The following is an 18,198-nucleotide window of genomic DNA, read 5'->3' on the forward strand; positions in this document are numbered from 1 at the left end:
GTGCTGACTTCTCATTGGTCAAATTGTAAAAGAAATACAACCCAGTGAGCCCAAGTTTCTTTTTTGAGTGTTCACTAGCATGATCCCTAAAATGAGGATTTCAATGCTATTTGATATTTTTGTCTGGTTCACACAGCTTTGTTTTTCCCAACCAAATATATGGTTTCAACTCTGAACAATGAAATTGAGTCAGGACAGAATAGACCTTTAAAAGCTATGGCAGCCCTGAGAATTTTGCAGAAATACAACATGTTTCTGTGGAAGGCTCACTCTGGGCATCATCACATCTTTGTTCTATGTTTATTTTGTGTCACTCACACCTGAATTTAAGGGAATATTTGGTGTGATCTTGGATACCTTCCTATTAATACTATTTGCTGTACAGCAGAGGTTTTTCATTGTTAAAATAATTAACATTTACTAAGCAAAAAGTACCCATAAGCTGTGTAAACAGAAGTCCCCCTCCTTGAACAAATCATTAGCATAGAGTGACAAGGGATTGCTGGGCTCTGATTCCAACTGTCTGGGCTTAATTCACTTTTTTCCCTTCCTTAGATCTAAAGCAAATGGTGAATGCTATTCAATTTTTTAAAAATAAAATATTTGTTAGCCATAAATTTTCCATAGGGCTTTAGAAATGCTGATGAATAAATGCAGTCAAATAGAATATAGGTACCAAATATTGTTGAAAGGTATCATTTTCAGCCTTCCACCAATGGGATACATGGTTTAATCTGTTTCATTAGTCTCTACAACAATGCAGATTATAAACCATTTATGGTGATCCATCCTTTGTAACTATTAATCTAATCTTCCCATAAAATTTCCCATGGGGTTCACCCAACAGGAAAGGCAAGAAGCCCTTTATTGCATTCTTTGGATACTGGGTAAACCAATGGAACGTGAGGATTGAGCACTCCTCACTTTGGTTAGGGCAACATGGTGTACACACAGCAGAGTGACAGATTTAAAAGTCACAGGAATTAACTTGGAAGCCTGACTCTGCCAGTTACTGTTTTTGCCACCCATACTTTCTGTGTGACCTTGGGCAAAACACATGACTTCTCTGGGCCTCAGTCTCCTCACAGATAAAATGAGATTGTTGGAGTAGATGACTTCAAAGACCCCTTCCAGTAGTAGATTTATGATCCTTTGACCTGCTGTTCAGGTCATACATTTTCTGATATCCTTTGCATTTCTTCTTCCTTAACTCACTCACTCTCTCTCTCTCTCTCTCTCTCTCTCTCTCTCTCTCTCTCTCTCTCTCTCTCTCTCTCACACACACACACACACACACACACACACAAAGTTATTTAGATTTTTTTGAGGCTTTCTTTCCTTTCCTTTTCTTTTTAAATAGAAAACAAACCCTAAGGACTCTCCATTAGAAATAACTGCTTCTGAATACATGTCCAAAAAGGGAGAGGGGACTGACTAGTGCTGAAGTGTCTGTGAGTGTGTGTCTATGTGGGAGGTCTCTTGTACCTCCCTTGAGCTCCATGGATATCAGCAGAATTGTGCATGTTTCTCTTCTGTCAAAGTTGGGGGTGATTGTCTGTGCCTTGCCTCCTTTCCTTCCCTTCTAGATGGACAAGGTCACTACTCTCTTTCCTTTTAAAATAAGAGAAAGAGAAAGATTCCCTAAGGTGCCCAACCCCCTTTCCATTGTAAGCAGGGTATTGTAGTCAGGTCCTATAAATGACATCATGCCCTGAAAAGCTCAGTTTCTCTTTCCATTGTGTTCACATCTACTTTCCCTGGGACAACCTTGTGGAAATGATGCTTTTTTAGGCCTCGGAATAAGAAAGAACCTTTCAGGGCTCAACGGGTATATCCGAACTTCCACTACTTTTGTGGGTTTTCCCATAGCTACCCCTATTCCCAGCTCATTACCCCAAAATACACTGGGTAATTGGACTCTAGTCACCATCCTCCTAGAAAAATTCTATCCAAACAAATAAATAACAATCCCTCATTGTTTTCATAGTATCATTTGTTCCTATGCGCCCCCTTAATAAGGTCTTGGCTATTAAATCATATATGAAAGCATCAAAGACATGTTGTATGCAAGTTGGGTATAAAATAAAGGGGAGGATGTAGAGTCCTCTGTATTCGTGGCAGCACTTTTTATAAAAGTAAAAAAAAACTAGAAAAAGTGGGGGTTTTTTTTGAGTTGGGGAATGTCTAAACAAATTGTGATATATGAATATGATGGAATCTTGCCACAAGAAACCACAAATATGAGGAATTTGGAGAAACAGTGGAAGACTTATCGGGATCATAGGACAGAGGTTCATGGATCTTCCCCCACTAACCCCCAGTTCCCTTTCCATCCAAGAGCTCTGATTTTTAGCTGAACTGTTGTATTGTGAAAAGTGGCTTACACAAGGAGATTTTGCCTCCAAATGTGGGGCAGATTAATTTCTATGCTGGGTAGGTCCTTGTGTATTATGGAAGTGACTCCATCTTGGTCGTTATAGAGTTGTGAGTGTATATTGTATTATATTACAAAGAAGCTTAGTAGATGTGAAATAAGTGATCTTTTTGATATGGGTGTCCTTTTCATTGATAATTGCAACCCATGGCACCTTCCGATGTTTTGCAATTACAGACCCAGTCATAGTCTAGGTTCCCTCTAAACAAGATTCTCTCAATAGGCTGAAGGCTTTCTGTGCCCTTTCACAAGTCAGGGTAAAAAGGAACACCCTCAGGCTGTCTTTCCTTACTTCCTGCTTTCACTCCTTGACTAATTCCCTTCTTTTTTTGATCCCTTGTGGCAAGGCAACAAGACATGACAGCAAGCATGTATTAAGGGTTTACTATATGCCATGCACCTTGCTTCTTGCTCATAAATTAAATTAGCAGAAAATTGAAATGAATCATGATCATAGGAAGATAATGTTTATATAGTGCTTACCATGTGCCAGGCAATGTGCTAAGCACTTTACAAGTTTTACCTCATTGGATCCTCCACAGCAACCCGGAGAAGTGGGTGCTAGCATTATAGATAAGGAAACTGAGGCACACAGACTTATTTGAGTGGAACGATTGTTTCTCAAAGTGAACATTCAGATATTAGTGGAATTGATATGGAGGGAAGATTCACATGTTGACTAAGGGATGTTGCTTTGTTCTTTGGCCATTTCTAAAATGCCATAAGCTAGTCTAGAAATTTATTTAGTCCTCTAATGACACTGACCTTTTCCTTGAATTACTATTAATAAGACCTAACTATTAATAGCAGTCAACATTTACATAAAGCACTTTAGAGTTTGAAAAGTGCTTTACACATGTTGCCTCATTTTTCAAAATATCCCTGTTAGGTACACACCAGGTGCTACAGATCAGGAAACTGAGGCTGATAGAGATTGAATGACTTCATTAGGGTCAAGCTTCCTGACTCGAGGTCTGACAGACTTCCTCCACTGCACCACCTCCCCACCATTTACCTATTTTTTTGTTGTTGTTGTTGTTGAGGCAATTGGGCTTAAGTGACTTGCCTAGGGTCACACAGCTAGTAAGTGTTAAGTGTCTGAGCTCAGATCCGAACTCAGGTCCTCCTGACTCCAGGGCGGGTGCTCTATCCACTGCACCACCTAACTGCCCCTCCACCATTTACCTATTAATCACTTCCCTTTTTGTTTGCCTTTTCTTACAGTTTTGAGTATCCGAGGAGCCCAGGAAGAGGAGCCAACAGACCCCCAGCTGATGCGATTGGACAACATGCTGTTGGCAGAGGGGGTAGCGGGGCCTGAGAAAGGTGGAGGATCTGCAGCAGCGGCAGCGGCAGCAGCGGCATCGGGGGGAGCCGGCTCAGACAACTCAGTTGAGCATTCTGACTACAGAGCCAAACTCTCACAAATCCGACAGATCTACCACACGGAACTGGAGAAATATGAACAGGTAACCTTAGTCACTTGCTTCACTCCCTGGTACACTTAGGGAAGGACAAGAGGCAAAGGGCAAAACCTGGAGCCAATTCACAGAAGTTCAAGGTAGTAGAAACTCTCCTCATTGGGAAAACTAGGAGCAGTGGGGAGAAGTTGCCCAGGGCAGATCTTGACTCTATATAAAGAAAAATGACCTAACAATAAAAATGACTCCTCCATTATAGTGGAATGCCTTGAGAGGAATCTTTCAAATCTAAGCCTTTGATCCCATGACCTTATATTTTATCTAATTTGGAAGAATATATTTCTTTTAATTCAGGGTAATTCATGATTCCTCCTTAGCTCACCCCCCCACCAAGTTTCAAGATTTTTTTTTTAACGTGGTAAAGAAGATTCTAATTCAAGGTACAATGAAAGTTTTAATCAAAAATATTCTTCCATATTGCAAATATATTTATGTATATGTGTAAATGGTGATATGTTATGGAAAGTACCTGGAGTTAGAGGCAGAGTTGGACCTGGAGTTAGAGCTAGTACTGTATAACCATGGGTAAGTCACTTAACTTAGCCTCATCTCTAAAATGGTGATAGTCATTGATTCTCATACCCCTATGGATTGTTTTGAAGAAATCACATCTCAATCTGTTAAAAAGTGAGAAATTATTATTGCTTGTGGTATCTTGTCCAAGCTATACATATAGCAGCTACTCACTGGTATCATCCCACTACTGATTGATTGGCATGGGAGAGTAACCTGATCTCTTTGCAACTTGAGTTCACCCCTCCTTAGTCAGGCTGGTTCCATTCTTCTACCATCTCCTGAACTTAGGGGCTTGCCATATTGGTGCCAGTTTTAGTACAGATACCCGATTGTCTTTTGCCCTACCCTAGCTCATAACTTTCAAATTCAAGTCATCCACCAATATCAACCTTCCCAGAAGTAGCAAGTATAGGCTTTTAGCATCATCACAACTGGTTATTGTGTCTATTAGTACTGAGGGCTAACTCATGTAAATCCAGGTATGGTATAGTATTTAGAGTCAAAGGGTCTGGGAACAAATTGGATATTTGTTTAAATCCTCTCTGACCCTGGACAAGTCAATTCCCATATCTGAGCCTCAGTTTCCTCATCTGTAAAATGAAGGAGTTGGAATATATGGTCTCTAATATCCTTTCTAACTCCATTTATAATCCTTTGTCCCATATGTGAAGCTGTATTATGAATATTTTCCAGGATTACTAGTGTAGCCTAAACTCTGGGTATCTACTTTATTTACTGACTTCAGAATTTTATCAAGATTCTCCTGACCTAATGAATTTATTTATTACATAAAGAATACTCTAAGGAATATGAGCAACCTGATGTACTAGGAGGATATTCATTATATAGCCTTTCAGATGACTCTTTTGTAACACAAACAAAGGCATCAATGTTATAGTGTAAATAGATTGGAATTTGGATTCAAATCCTGTCTCTGGTAGTCACTAACTTTGTGACCTCTGGCAAGCTGCAATTGCTGGAGCCTCAGTTTCAATATCTATAAAATGAAGGGATTGAACTAATTGGCCTCTAAGGCCCATAAGCTATAAATCTATGATTCCATAAAATAGAATATTGTCATAAATTCCAATATTATTTTTCTTCTTTGCTTTTGTCATGTTGAGATTGTTTTCTTTTAAGACAAAAGATGGTAAGAAAATTAAGTAAAAGGCCTTCTTCCATCCAGAATGTGCCAATCTCTTTTTTAGGATGAAAGACAACTTAATAGGAATTTTAAAATTTAAAATAGAAATAGACATTTTAAAATTTAAAGTAGATAAAGTACCTTTATTTCTCACCTAAACCTGAAATGGATTTCCTGAAAATATCCTTCTTATATATGTACAAAAAAGAATCAATTGAATTTGAAGAAAGTCCTTGTAATTTTCCATTGCAAAGAGAATTTCCCCCTAGGATATGAAAAGAGAGAAAATAAGTACAAAGGTTTTTCACTTCTTTTTTAGAACAGGTTTTCTTTTTATCTTTGCCGTACAATACAGAATGTTGATTAAAAATCATTTCCCCAGAGCCCCAAGGAATGCTTGGAGATAAAATAAGCTACACATTTCTGACATCAATGACTATAGTACTCCTTAACTGACTGAGTGATTTTGAGAGGAATGTAGAGGCATTCCTTTGACAATGAGTGTCTAGGAGACATTCTTTTTCCCATCATGTTTCAAACATGGAAAGATTGTATCTTTGGGAGTATACTACAGATTGCCCAGCCAGAAGGAAGAAATAGATGAATTCTGGAAATAGGTCATAAAGTTGGTATTGAGGCATAATATAGTAGCAATGGGAGACTATTGTCATTTGGACTTCTGCTAGAATGTGCAAAAACCAGACCAATAGATCAGATCAGTAGGAATAGACACAATAGCCAGTTATGATGTTAAAAAGCCTATACTTGCTACTCCTGGGAAGGATGATTTAATCCTTCAAAAAGAAGGGGAAGTTATGAATGAGACAACTATTTTCATCTAGATTCTGAACATAAGAAGGAATTGTTTGCCAATGGTGAAATGATGAGAACCTTGAGGAAAAAGTAACTATCTCATCTTGAAATTCATGAAAAATAAGAGGAGGGAAATTTGGCTATTGTTTGGTGTATATTCTGGCTTTTGTGGGAATGGATTTCCAAGAATTGAAATAAAGGTTTTATGGGATCCTTTGCCCTAACCTTTGACAGAGGAAATTAACCTAAAGGGGAAGTGATGCTTTATGCAGCATTCTGAGGACTTAGACAAAAAGCAAAACACAAGTGAGAAAATAATTTGAGAAAGGGTCAGGGGGAGCCTGTGCTCAGAAACTAACTTCTCATGTACCGGGATTCCCACTCTTTAGCCCCTGAAGGACCAGCCCAAGATCCTAATGCCTTTGATCTTTCAAGGGATTTAATCTGCTTCCTTTTGAAAAATATGTGATGAACAGGGCAAAGGACCCTGCCCAAAAAACTGACTCCCAGAGTAACTCATTTCTTATATCCCTTTCCTTTTAGAAAAATATCCTGTACCCAGTCTCTGTTAAATCACTATAGGACTAAAACCCTCTTTGTCCAATTGATGGTGGAGAAACATCTAAAGGGACTGATATGGTTGCATGGGGAGTTAACAGACTAATTTGTGAGAGATGTGCTCTAAAGATGAGAGAAAAGACATCTGAAGAAGGCTATAGAAGAGTTGCACTGCTCTCCTTTGAGAGCCTTATGAACAATAAAACACAGAATGAGCTGGGCTGGCAATGAGTACTAAGGGTTCATTGCAAAACAAACAAAAAAACCCCACTTTTTTAAAGCTATGATAAGAACAAGAAGAAGAAGGAAGTGATGGGACTGCTGCTTGCCAAGGATAGGAAGAGTCTAATAGGTGAAGGAGAAATAACAATTGAGACAATCTCCTATCTTTTCCTTTGCTTCCTTTTTACCTACCAAGTAGGGTGATCTTCAGATTGCAAAATATAGAACAGAACTGGCATAGGGAATCAAAACCTAAGATGAATGAAGCAATCATCAGAGCTTAAATATTAAGCTGTAAAGCAACTTTTTGTTTCTGCCTCAGTTTACAGTTAATAATAAATGGTAATGTTTATTTTTTGTGCTTTCTATGTGCCAGGTACTGTGCTAAGCACTTTACAATAATTACCTTATTCGATTCTCACCACAACCCTGGGAGTTAGATGTTATTATTATCCCCGTTTTGTAGAGGAGGAAATTGAAGCTTACCACAGTTGGTAAGTGTCTGAGGCCACATTTGAACTGAGATCTTCCTGACTCCAGGCCCAATACTCCATCCACAGCTGCCCCAGAAATCCAGAGACCTGAAATGACTAGGCTACAATTGTACAAGTATCAAGGAGCAGAGATGGAATTTGAACCAAGGTGCTTTGACAGCCAAGTTAGTGCTCTTTACACTATAAAGTTTACATTATTCAATCCAACAAAGATTTTTCGGCTGCTTCCTCTTCATAGGCAAATACTACAAATAGTTCTTTCTATCTACAAGCACTTAATACTTGTCCTATTTGTATTTGTTCGACCCTGGGAATGAAGAGATGAGAAATGTTAGGATTTCTTCCTTCAGGGAACAGTGTGGGACATGCACACAGATCATTTAATACAAGGTAGAAGATGATAGTTGGCAAAGGATAGGTCAAGACCAGGTATGATAAGAAAATGTGAAGATAGAAAGAAGACTTTCATCCGTGGGAATTGGAGGAAGACTTGATGGAGGAGGTGACACCCAAGCTGAGCCCTGAAGGAAGAGGAGGATTGCAATCATCAGAGATAAAGGAGTGTTTTCAAGGCATGGGATTGAGAAATGCAGAAAAGAGAGTGCACTCCTAGATTCCATTATTGTTTTCCAGTCATGTCTGACTCTTCATGACCACATTTGGGGTTTTCTTGGCAGAGATACTCAAGTGGTTTGCCATTTCCTTCTCCAGTTCATTTTACAGCTGAAGAAATTGAGGCAGACAGGATTAAGTGACTTGCCTAGGGTCACACAGCTAGTAAGTGTCTGAGGCCATATTTAAATTCAGGAAGTTGAGTCTTCCAGATTCTAAACCCAGTGCTCTCTAGTCACTGTGCCATAATGACAAATAAAAACTGAGAAACTCAACAATGTAGGGGAGTTAGGCTGTTAACCATCCACTTGGGGAGTGGCATGCCTGCCTGCCTGCCTGTTTCTTTTTTATTTCTCAACAGTTTTTCATAGGATCCTATTTTCTGGTAGGAAGTATTATCAAAGCAAAAGCATGACCCTACATTTCAGCCATGTCTGTATGAAAAGACCAACCTGACGATTCTGTAATTGATTCCCCATCTCCTTTCCCCTCCCCCCCCAGAATGGCATACTGATTGGATAATGAAGCTATCCAATAGCTATTACTATAACTGCTTTGGAGGAGGATGGTAACCAAAACCTGAATCAGACTTTGTTTCATTCTGCAGGTGTGATGGAAAGAAGGTATTTGAAGACTTTCATCAAAAAGAAAGAATTGGCATTATTTTGTTCATTATATAAGGCCTAGGGCTGCTAGGTGGCACAGTGGATAGAGCACTGGCCCTGAACTTGGGAAGACCTGAGTTCAAATCTGTCTTCAGACACTTAACTAGCTGTGTGACCCTGAGTGAGTCACTTAACCCCAATTGCCTTAAACATCTGGGGTCCTCTCCAGTCATCCTGCTATATATTATACACATATATATATACATACATACATATATATATATATACATACATATATATGTATATATAATATAACATATGTATATATTTGTGTATCTCTTTTTAAACTTATAAATACATTTAAATACGCACTTGAATAAAATATTAGATTAAAATTCAGGACATGAATTTGAATCCTTCCTCAGTTATTCATTAGCTTTGTGTGACAATAAATAATTTGTGTAAGATTTCATAGCCCCAGCTTTCTCATCTGTTAAATGGAGACAACGATTGTACTTCCTATCTACCAGGGCTGTTGTTAGAGAAGCAGCCTTTAAGCAATCTATGAATATGAAATAAGAAAGACTAGGAGTTGTTCATAACACATTTTTGGAAACTGGCCCAGGCATATTCAGGGTACATGGCCACTCAAATTTCATTAGATAATGCCACCAATAAATAGTTAAGTTACTGTGGCCCTAAAGAATCCAGCGGCTGATACAGCTTCTAAATCTGCCGCCAGGGTGTGGTTTAGGTCCTGGGAAAATCTGGGTCATTATGTTCTGTCCATCCAAAGTGGACATGGGACTCTCTGCTGCTTTCTACTGTGTGTTCCTAAGCAGCTGTTAAGCAGCTGTTGTGGTCCACCTCAGCAGTGGGGGAAATGACTCCTCTGTCTGTGGATGGGAGGGCTCCTTGCTGAAAAGCCCAGCATAAACATCAGATATTGTGAGTATTTTTATTCACCGTAATGAAGTACATTATTATTAGCCAAGAACCGGGGCTTCCCAGCTGAGAGCTGGTGCAGTCTACAATATCGCCTCACATGCTATCCCTCCTCCCATTGAGCCCCTACGAGGTGGGGAAGCGGCTGCCCAGCATGCTGCAGCATTTCCCCAGAAAAGGGGGCTGGGATGCCCACTGTGTGCCTACCCTCCCCTTGATCCCCACTCCCTTGGCCTTATAGAATCTTAGCCAAGTTGCTGCCAGGTTGCATTTCCTCCTTTTTGTGTTATTTGGGCGGAGGAGGGGAGCAGGGAGAAGCTAATAATAATACCTTATATTTATATGGCACTTTTCTCTAAGGAGATCAAAGTGCTGTGTAGACATGATCTCATTCATCTTCACAATATCCCAGCAAAGTAGGGAGGAGGCAATTATTATTACCACCACTTTGCCAAGAAGAAAACCGAGCCCTAGTGAAGTATCCCCAAGGTGGATGGATGGATTAGTAAAGTAGTGGGAAGCAGTAAAGATTTTGAAAGAGCCTTTTTTATGAGGGGATCAAAGTGCTTTCACATAGATTTTTTTTAAAGTGGCCTTCACTAGAATCTCCAGAGGCCACTGGCATCACCCTCCCTGCTGATGGGGTAGTTTTCCCCCATTTCACAGATGAAGAAAGTGAGGCACTGAGGAATAAAGTTCAGGGACCCTAAGGTACACCAGAGGAAAGAATCCCAAATCAGGCCTGTGGCCTCTTTTGTTCAGGCATCAGCCTTGTCTTCTTCTCTTAATCTGGTTACTCTCCACTTGTTAACAAGGCTTGGAGGGTTTCATTGTGAAATGGGTAAACCAACGGCAGGTATGTAAAAAAAAAAAGGTCCTTCATTGACAGGTGTAAAGAGCTTAGTGAGTGAAGAATAATGATGTAACCAGAATCATAAGTGCAATACTACTATTACTCAAAACTCAGTGAATCTGAAGATCTCAGAGTACCTTTCTAACAAACCCAATTAATTCATCTTTCTAAGAGTCTCAAGAGGTAATCTGATCACCAGGTAGCAGAGCAAAAGAAAGAATCCAAGCTCAGTCCCAGGCATACACTCCTCTGAATTTAGACAATCTCGACTCTTTATACATTTTTAGTGATGCCTTCTTTTCTGGCATGAATTTCATTCCAAATATATCACTTTTCTACCTGTCCCACAAGAACCCCTTATAATAATCATTTTTTTTAAATCCAAGGTCAGCAAAAATAGTAAGATCATGGTCAGTATCTGACAGTACATAGAGTAATCTGTAAATATGCTCCCCCACCTCCGCAGTCATTATACATTACATTAAATGTTCAAATCGGCAAACAACATCACGGATGCTTAAACGGCAATTAATGATGCCAGTCATCCAGTGCAGTGGAAAGATCACTTGTGTAAGAGTTACAAAACCTGGGTTTCATAAGTTCTGCCACGTAGTAGCTATGTGACCTTGGTCAAGTCAGCTTATCTATGATGTTAAATGAAGGGTTTGAATGAGAGGTTGTCTTCCACCTCTGATATTCCCTGACTTTTTAATAGTATTTTTAAAAGCATCAAATTTCAAAAGCAGAAAAGGACATTTTTAGCCCAGAATATAATCTGAGGACTTTCTTGTCTCTTGAGAAAGCTCTTTAATCATATGGAAAGGACCGTGATGATATGAAAAGTCCCTGAGGATGTTGATTCTGGGAATAAGGGTAGAAGAAAATCTGCTTGTCTTTGAAATAGAGAAGGGAAAATGGGCCAAGGTGGATTTCTGTCAGAAAAGGTTATCAGTCCCATTTTAACTCTCTTATTCACTAAAAGTCTTTAATCCACCCTCAGCACCATAACTTTTAGGCCAGGGCTGGAATAAGAATGCAGCGATATGCTTATCCATTCACAATGGCCTCTGATTTTTGAAACCTATAATATTAAACTGAGGAGTCAACTCTAACTTAACAGAAGGAAAGATATCTTTGCCCATTTGTGGGGTGTCACCATCAGGTTAGCCAGAAAAAAATGACCAATGCTAAATAGGCCAGTGGTTTGATATAGGACTAAAGAGAAAATAAATGATTTGCTCTGTGGTTTCAAGAAATGATCCCTATGCCTTGGAAATGAACATGAGGACAGCTGTCCCACATTGCATCTCACCTAAGAGTCCCTTTGTTCTCTCAATATCAAGTCTCCTTCGGGGCAGCTAGGTGGTGAAGTGGATAAAGCACCAGCCCTGGATTCAGGAGGACCTGACTTCAAATCTGGCCTCAGACATTTGACACTTACTAGCTGTGTGACCCTGGGCAAGTCACTTAACCCTCATTGCCCTGCCATATATATATATATATATATATATATATATATATATATATATATATATATATAGAGAGAGAGAGAGAGAGAGAGAGAGAGAGAGAGAGAGAGAGAGAGAGAGAGATTGAGATTCCTCAGGACTCAAGAACACAGAGGGGAAAAAGTTTTCAGCAGAGTTGGCATTCTTATCTTTCATCTTGCCCAACAGAGTTGGATAAGAAGTTGGCCTTCTCACTAGGAGGATTCATCTCACTGTGAAGACTTAGACTGAAAGGTACTTCTAAGAGGTCTAAACTCTATCCATCTGACTTAGGGAGGTCATGGGAAGGAAGGAAAGAAAAAGGAAGGAAGCCATCTATCTTACCTTTAAATTGTCCAATGAAGGGATTCATTCCATGGTATCAACTCACTGTATGTGTTCTGACATGTCAGAATCATGTAAGAGACCAAACCTAGGAAGGGGACAGAGCTAGCTAGTGTCAATCAATCAAGCAGTAAGCATTTATCAAAGACCTACTGGGTGCCTAATTGATGCTGTGTTATGTGCTGGGGTTATAGAGACAAAAATGAAGCAAGTTCTCAAGGAGCTGGAACATGTGTGTGTGTGTATATATACACATACCAAATACAGTATCATTTTCTTTATTTTTTTTTCTGGAAAGAAACTCTAGAAACTGAAGGGAATAGGCAAGGCCACATGTAGAAGGTAGTACTTAATGTAATTGAGGGATTTAAAGAGGAGGAGGTGAAGAGAGAATGCATTCTTTGTATGGTATATGGGTATTTATTAAGCACTTACTGTGTACCAAGCACTGTGCTAAGAGCTTTACCAATATTATCCCATTTTATCCTCACAGCAACCCTGGGAGGTAAATGCAATTATTATCTTAATTTTACAGTTGAAGAAACCAAGGCACACAGTTGAAGTAACTTGCCCAGGGTTACATAGCTGGTTAGTATTTGAGGCTGGATTTGAACTTGGGTCTTCCCGACTCTAGGTCTAGCACTCTATGCACTATGGTACCACCTAGTTGCCTCTACACAAAACTGAAAGGTGATGATGTCACATGTGGACAGCAGGAATTCCATCTTGCCTGTATTGCTGAGTAGGGGAAGCTAGGTGGCACAGTGGATAGAGCACAGGGCACTGAAGTTGGGAGAACCTGAGTTTGAATCTCACCTACTAGCTGTGTGAGCCTGGGCAAGTCACTTAACCTTAATTGCCTTAAACATACAGGGCCATTTTAAGTAGTCCTGATATATATTTATATCCACTGGACCCAGATAGCTCTGGAGAACAGAGTGGGATTGGTGACCTTACACAGCCCTCTCTCACTTAAATCCAATTCAGTGCAAGTCATGGTACTCTTTGGGAACAAAAGACAAACACTAATTGCTGAGTATGTGAAAGGGAGTAATGTTATTAAAGAAAGTTGGCAAGATATGTTAGAACCAAGCCACCAAGAGATTTAAATGTAATACATACTTGAATGGTCTGGTATTTAGGCAGTCATAGCATTTTCCAATTGGCCACCCATCCTGACTTCAGGTCACCAACATGGACCACCAGTGTTCTCTTCAATGACACTTAATTCCTTGGAATTTCTTTCATTTTCCTGCTATTTCAGGCATGCAATGAGTTCACTACACATGTGATGAACCTGCTTCGTGAGCAGAGCCGGACCAGGCCCATCTCACCAAAGGAGATTGAAAGAATGGTGAGCATCATCCATCGCAAATTCAGCTCCATCCAGATGCAGCTCAAGCAGAGCACATGTGAAGCAGTTATGATCCTACGTTCACGGTTTTTGGATGCAAGGTGAGTCTCTTTCCTTGCATTCTGGATCTTTTTACAAAGATAAAAAAAGAAAAGAAAAGAAGGTGAGAAGGAAAGAAGGAAGGAAGGAAAGAAGGAAGGAAGATAAACCTCCTGATTTCATTAGACAACATAACAGAGCCCTCATTAACTGTCCAGAACATCTAGTAATGTATTGATCCATTTCTTAGATAGATCCAATTTTTGTAACATGTAGTATCAAATTTCATGGACATCTAAATCAAGAAGAGAAAAGGATAGCTTTCCCTGGTTTTCAGAGGTCATTGTCATAATTCAGATGAAAAGCAAATAAACAAAAATTTCCCAGGCTAGATAGTTCAGTGATTTGATAGAGGATCAGAGAACAATGAATGATTTGTGGTTTGAAAAGTATATGTTTTTGCATAGTAGAAGAAAAGTTAGGTAGTTCCATGACCCTGTGGTAATTACAAAATGCACACAGCAGGTGCCCATAGAGCGAAGACACCTTCTGCCTCTGGAATCACTCACACGGATAAGTGGGAGGGAGCCCTTAGCAATCATGTTCAACAAGTAGAATAAATGTGTCTTAACTGTGAATATATGAAGCCTTCTGCAGAGCAACTTATTGGTAGCCCCTCATTGGCACTCTCTCCAAAAAGGAAAATTGTTCGATTAGATTGAGATGAGTAGAAAAAGAATGTCTGATTTGAGATCAGAGGACCTGGGTTAGGATTCCGATTTTTCTCTTTACCCCCCCACCCTGCCGCATATCTCTCTCTCTCTCTCTCTCTCTCTCTCTCTCTCTCTCTCTCTCTCTCGGAAGTTTCTTAATCTCCCTTGGACTCATTTGTCTCATGTGTAATACGAAGACCTCTTTTTTGCATCAAAAATATCATAGCCCCCTCTTTTAGAACACATAGTATCCACTTATTGAGAAAATATAGGATGGAAGAAGAACAATATAAAGTCATAGGATCTTTAAGGTTAGAAAGAACCTTGGATGCCATCTAGAACAACAAGAAAACTGAGGCTGAGGAAGGTCAATGACTTAGCCAAGGGTGTACAGGCAAATAAATATCAGAAGCAGGATTGGAACCTAGGTATTTTGATTCAAGATCCACTGCCTTTCCCATTGTATCACATTGCTTCTCTTAATTCTGTAATACTTGTAAACGAATTGGTTTTTATTAAGTCTAGCAGCCTCTATATGCATACAGTATTGCATATGCATGCGAGACGTTCTTTAATTGATCTAAAAAATATGTTAACTTATTTTACCGAGCTCATATTTTGTTGAAGCTAAAGATGAAAAGAGTGCTTATTTCATGCAGAGTCATAGACCATTTGTAGTGATTTTTGTCCCACCCCTCAAGGAAGTCTGTGGTTGACAGGTTGGGAATACCTGCTTTAAGTACTTCTTTTTCATCTCTGTAACCCCTGTTTCATTCGTGTCACTGTGGTCCTCCAGTGCTAAAGGGCTGCTGGGAAGTCCTTTCCAAAACTGCTAACAGTGAGTAAGCTCTATGGTTCATATCAAATCTAGGAATGAAATGAGAATCAATAGGCCCTGCCACCCTGTTAAATAGGGACAATTCAAGGAAGTCACCCTATGGAAAGCCTACCTTGCTTTTTTTTCCCCCTTCCCATTCAGTCTGGGGTATGCTCCCAGAAAGACATTGTTGATGTTGGACATAATGGTGGAATTGTGAGAGGGGCCACTTCTTGGTAGACTTCTAATCAACAGGTGGTCTTACCCTCTTTCTCCTCACTCTGTGTGCTGAAGGCCTGAGGCAGTCTTGGTTATTGAAATCATTCCATTTCCTGGGGATGCCAAGTACAAGTGCCTACTGGCCCGCTGATTCCTGTTCCTTGAGCCCGGCTGGGCTTGTGCTGCTTGCATTTCCATAGCAACTTCCTTAGTTAAAATGCTAGAGTTGGTATTTACATCAGCCCACTTAGAAAAGGAAAGTTTGACACAGCCAGCAAATCTTTTGAAGTGAGAAGTTGAAAAGAAGGAAGGACCAGGCTAGTGTTCTCATCTGATTTTTTTTTTATTTTAATTTTTTCTAAATCCAAGGTAGCCAGGCAAATGGCACTTGCCAAGAATATACTGCAGGATTTTATGCACAACCCCCCTTTTCCCTCTATTAGCCTTTGCTAAGACTATGGATTTTTTTAGTTGAAGTTTTAGATTTTGCAAGGAAAGTCCCCTTGATACCAGACTGGTCAGAACAAAGAAGAAAATGTCTTTGAAATTGTTTCTTTATTACCTCTGTGGCAAGCTTTCTTTAAGATAGTTGTATTGTTGTTGTTGTTGTTGTTTTGTTGATAATGATCCTAATTTTAATTTCTTTTTTTTGGTGGGGGGAGGAGGAAATGTAATGCCAGGAAAAGAAAATAACCTCAAATTCCATCCCTGGGGAAGGGCTGAACAACTTTCCCAGCTTTGTGTGTACTTTAACTCTGTCCTCTCCAGTCTAGGGATGCCACACAGTTCCTCCAGTGTCATGAGCTATAATTGGAAGAACTGTCTAAGCTAAGGCACCAAGTCAGAAAAGAAACATTCCTGAAAATCTTGCTGCTGCCATAGAAATTCTGACACAACATGTACCTCTTATGAATGGGGGCTCGCTCTTCGAGACATATTGCTGTGGAAAAAAATAATATACATGAGAGCCTGGTGCAGTGATGGGATTAGTTTTAGCAATTTGATAGATTTACAGTACAAGGTTTGATAATTACCCATGGACGTGTAGCACTTCTCTACTGAGTGCTTGGCTTTGATATGTGCTAGTAGTCAAGTGGAATCCTCCCTCTCATTCTCAGTGCACTGGCACAACCAGTTATTTCAGAAAAAAAGATGAACATAGATGTAAGGCTTCAGATAGAGGGACGGTTGTATTCAGGATATACATTGCTGCATCCATGGTAATTGAAAGCAGGGATAGTTTGGGCAAGTGAAAACTACTTACAAGGTTCTCAATTAGTTTTTTGTTTGTTTTGTTTTTTGGGGGGGTTGTTTGTTTTGGTGAGGCAATTGGGGTTAAGTGACTTTCCTAGGGTCACACAGCTAGTAAGTAAGTGTCAGGTGTCTGAGACCCGATTTGAACTCAGGTTCTCCTGAATCTAGAGCTGGTACTTTATCCACTGCACCACCTAGCTGCCCCTCAATTAGTTTTAATTATAGAAACTTTTAATTTGGATTTGGAAAAGATCATAGATGCCATTTAGTTCAACCCCCTTATTTTATGAATTAGGAAATTGAATCCTAGAAGGTGAGGTGAATTACTTAGGGTCACCACCCGTTATAAGTGGCACAGCCAGAATTTGAATTTGGTTCCTTAAAAGTCCAAATTCAATCGTCTTTCTAGTGGACTATTTTTTGCCTCCTCTACCAAACCTTTTACCAAAGATGCTTATAGGAGACAAAATTGGCTATTTTGAATTTTAGTTCTGAGCCTCCCTCCTGTATATCCCCTTAGTAAAGGTCTTCAGAAGTGGTAAAATGGCAAAGAGAAGGGTAGCAAGAAAGAAGAATATGAACAATTTTGAGATATCTATGATAGGCTCTGATCGATCCAGTCAAAGTCTGCTCATTGCAAGCAACCTTGAAATGCACCACCACCTTCTCTTTATGAGAGATTTCCCTTAAGATCATCTGGAAGAATTTCAGAATATACACAATAGATGTACACAGGGGCTGGCAGATGAATGAACACCAGGGTCCAGTCTCCCTTTGCACGACACAACTTTCTCCAGGAGGTCTATAAGAAGACATGCATAAATCGGGAAAGTACAACATAAGCAACTTAGCCATCTTCCTCCAGTTTTCACCATCATACAGGAAGGGATCTTGATCACATGCCCACTTTTAAGCTAAGTTTAAAAAAATTCCAATCTGTCCACTTTTGGATGCTGAATGACCCAGAAACTCAGCATGGTTTTTGAGAGAGGATTGAGCTTGGCATAATCTGGACAGATGTGGTTAATACCTGTGGACAGATGGTATTCATCCGGTAAAATCAGGCACTTTATTGTGTTAATTAACCCAGGAGGGACATTGAAAATACAATATTAGCTGAATTTCCAGTGAATATTAACAGAGTACCAAGATCCAGTGCTTTCTCTTGGTAAAATTGGGAAAATCTGTTCACTGGTACCACCAGAGATTGGTTGGAAATCTTTTCACATCTGTAAGGAAAACCTTTTGATAAAAGCAATAAAGGGAGAAAGTGCTAATTGAGCTAATTTAAAG

The 18,198-nt window shown here is 39.7% G+C and overlaps 1 protein-coding gene across 4 annotated transcripts in view; it reads left to right on the plus strand.

Moving 5' to 3' along the window:
* PBX1 (PBX homeobox 1) overlaps positions 1–18,198 on the plus strand; it is a 334,057-nt gene that overhangs the window by 271,744 nt on the left and 44,115 nt on the right. For 3 of the 4 annotated variants that reach the window (XM_044001860.1, XM_044001863.1, XM_044001861.1), the window contains exons 3-4: positions 3,659–3,903; positions 13,774–13,964. In XM_044001860.1, coding sequence (XP_043857795.1) covers positions 3,659–3,903; positions 13,774–13,964 — 436 coding nt within the window. Of the gene's footprint in view, positions 1–3,654; positions 3,904–13,773; positions 13,965–18,198 lie in introns of all 4 variants that reach the window. The other variant, XM_044001862.1, reaches the window with a different exon arrangement.

Source organism: Dromiciops gliroides, chromosome 4, assembly GCF_019393635.1.
Source record: "Dromiciops gliroides isolate mDroGli1 chromosome 4, mDroGli1.pri, whole genome shotgun sequence".
In the NCBI taxonomy this organism is placed as follows: Eukaryota; Metazoa; Chordata; class Mammalia; order Microbiotheria; family Microbiotheriidae; genus Dromiciops; species Dromiciops gliroides.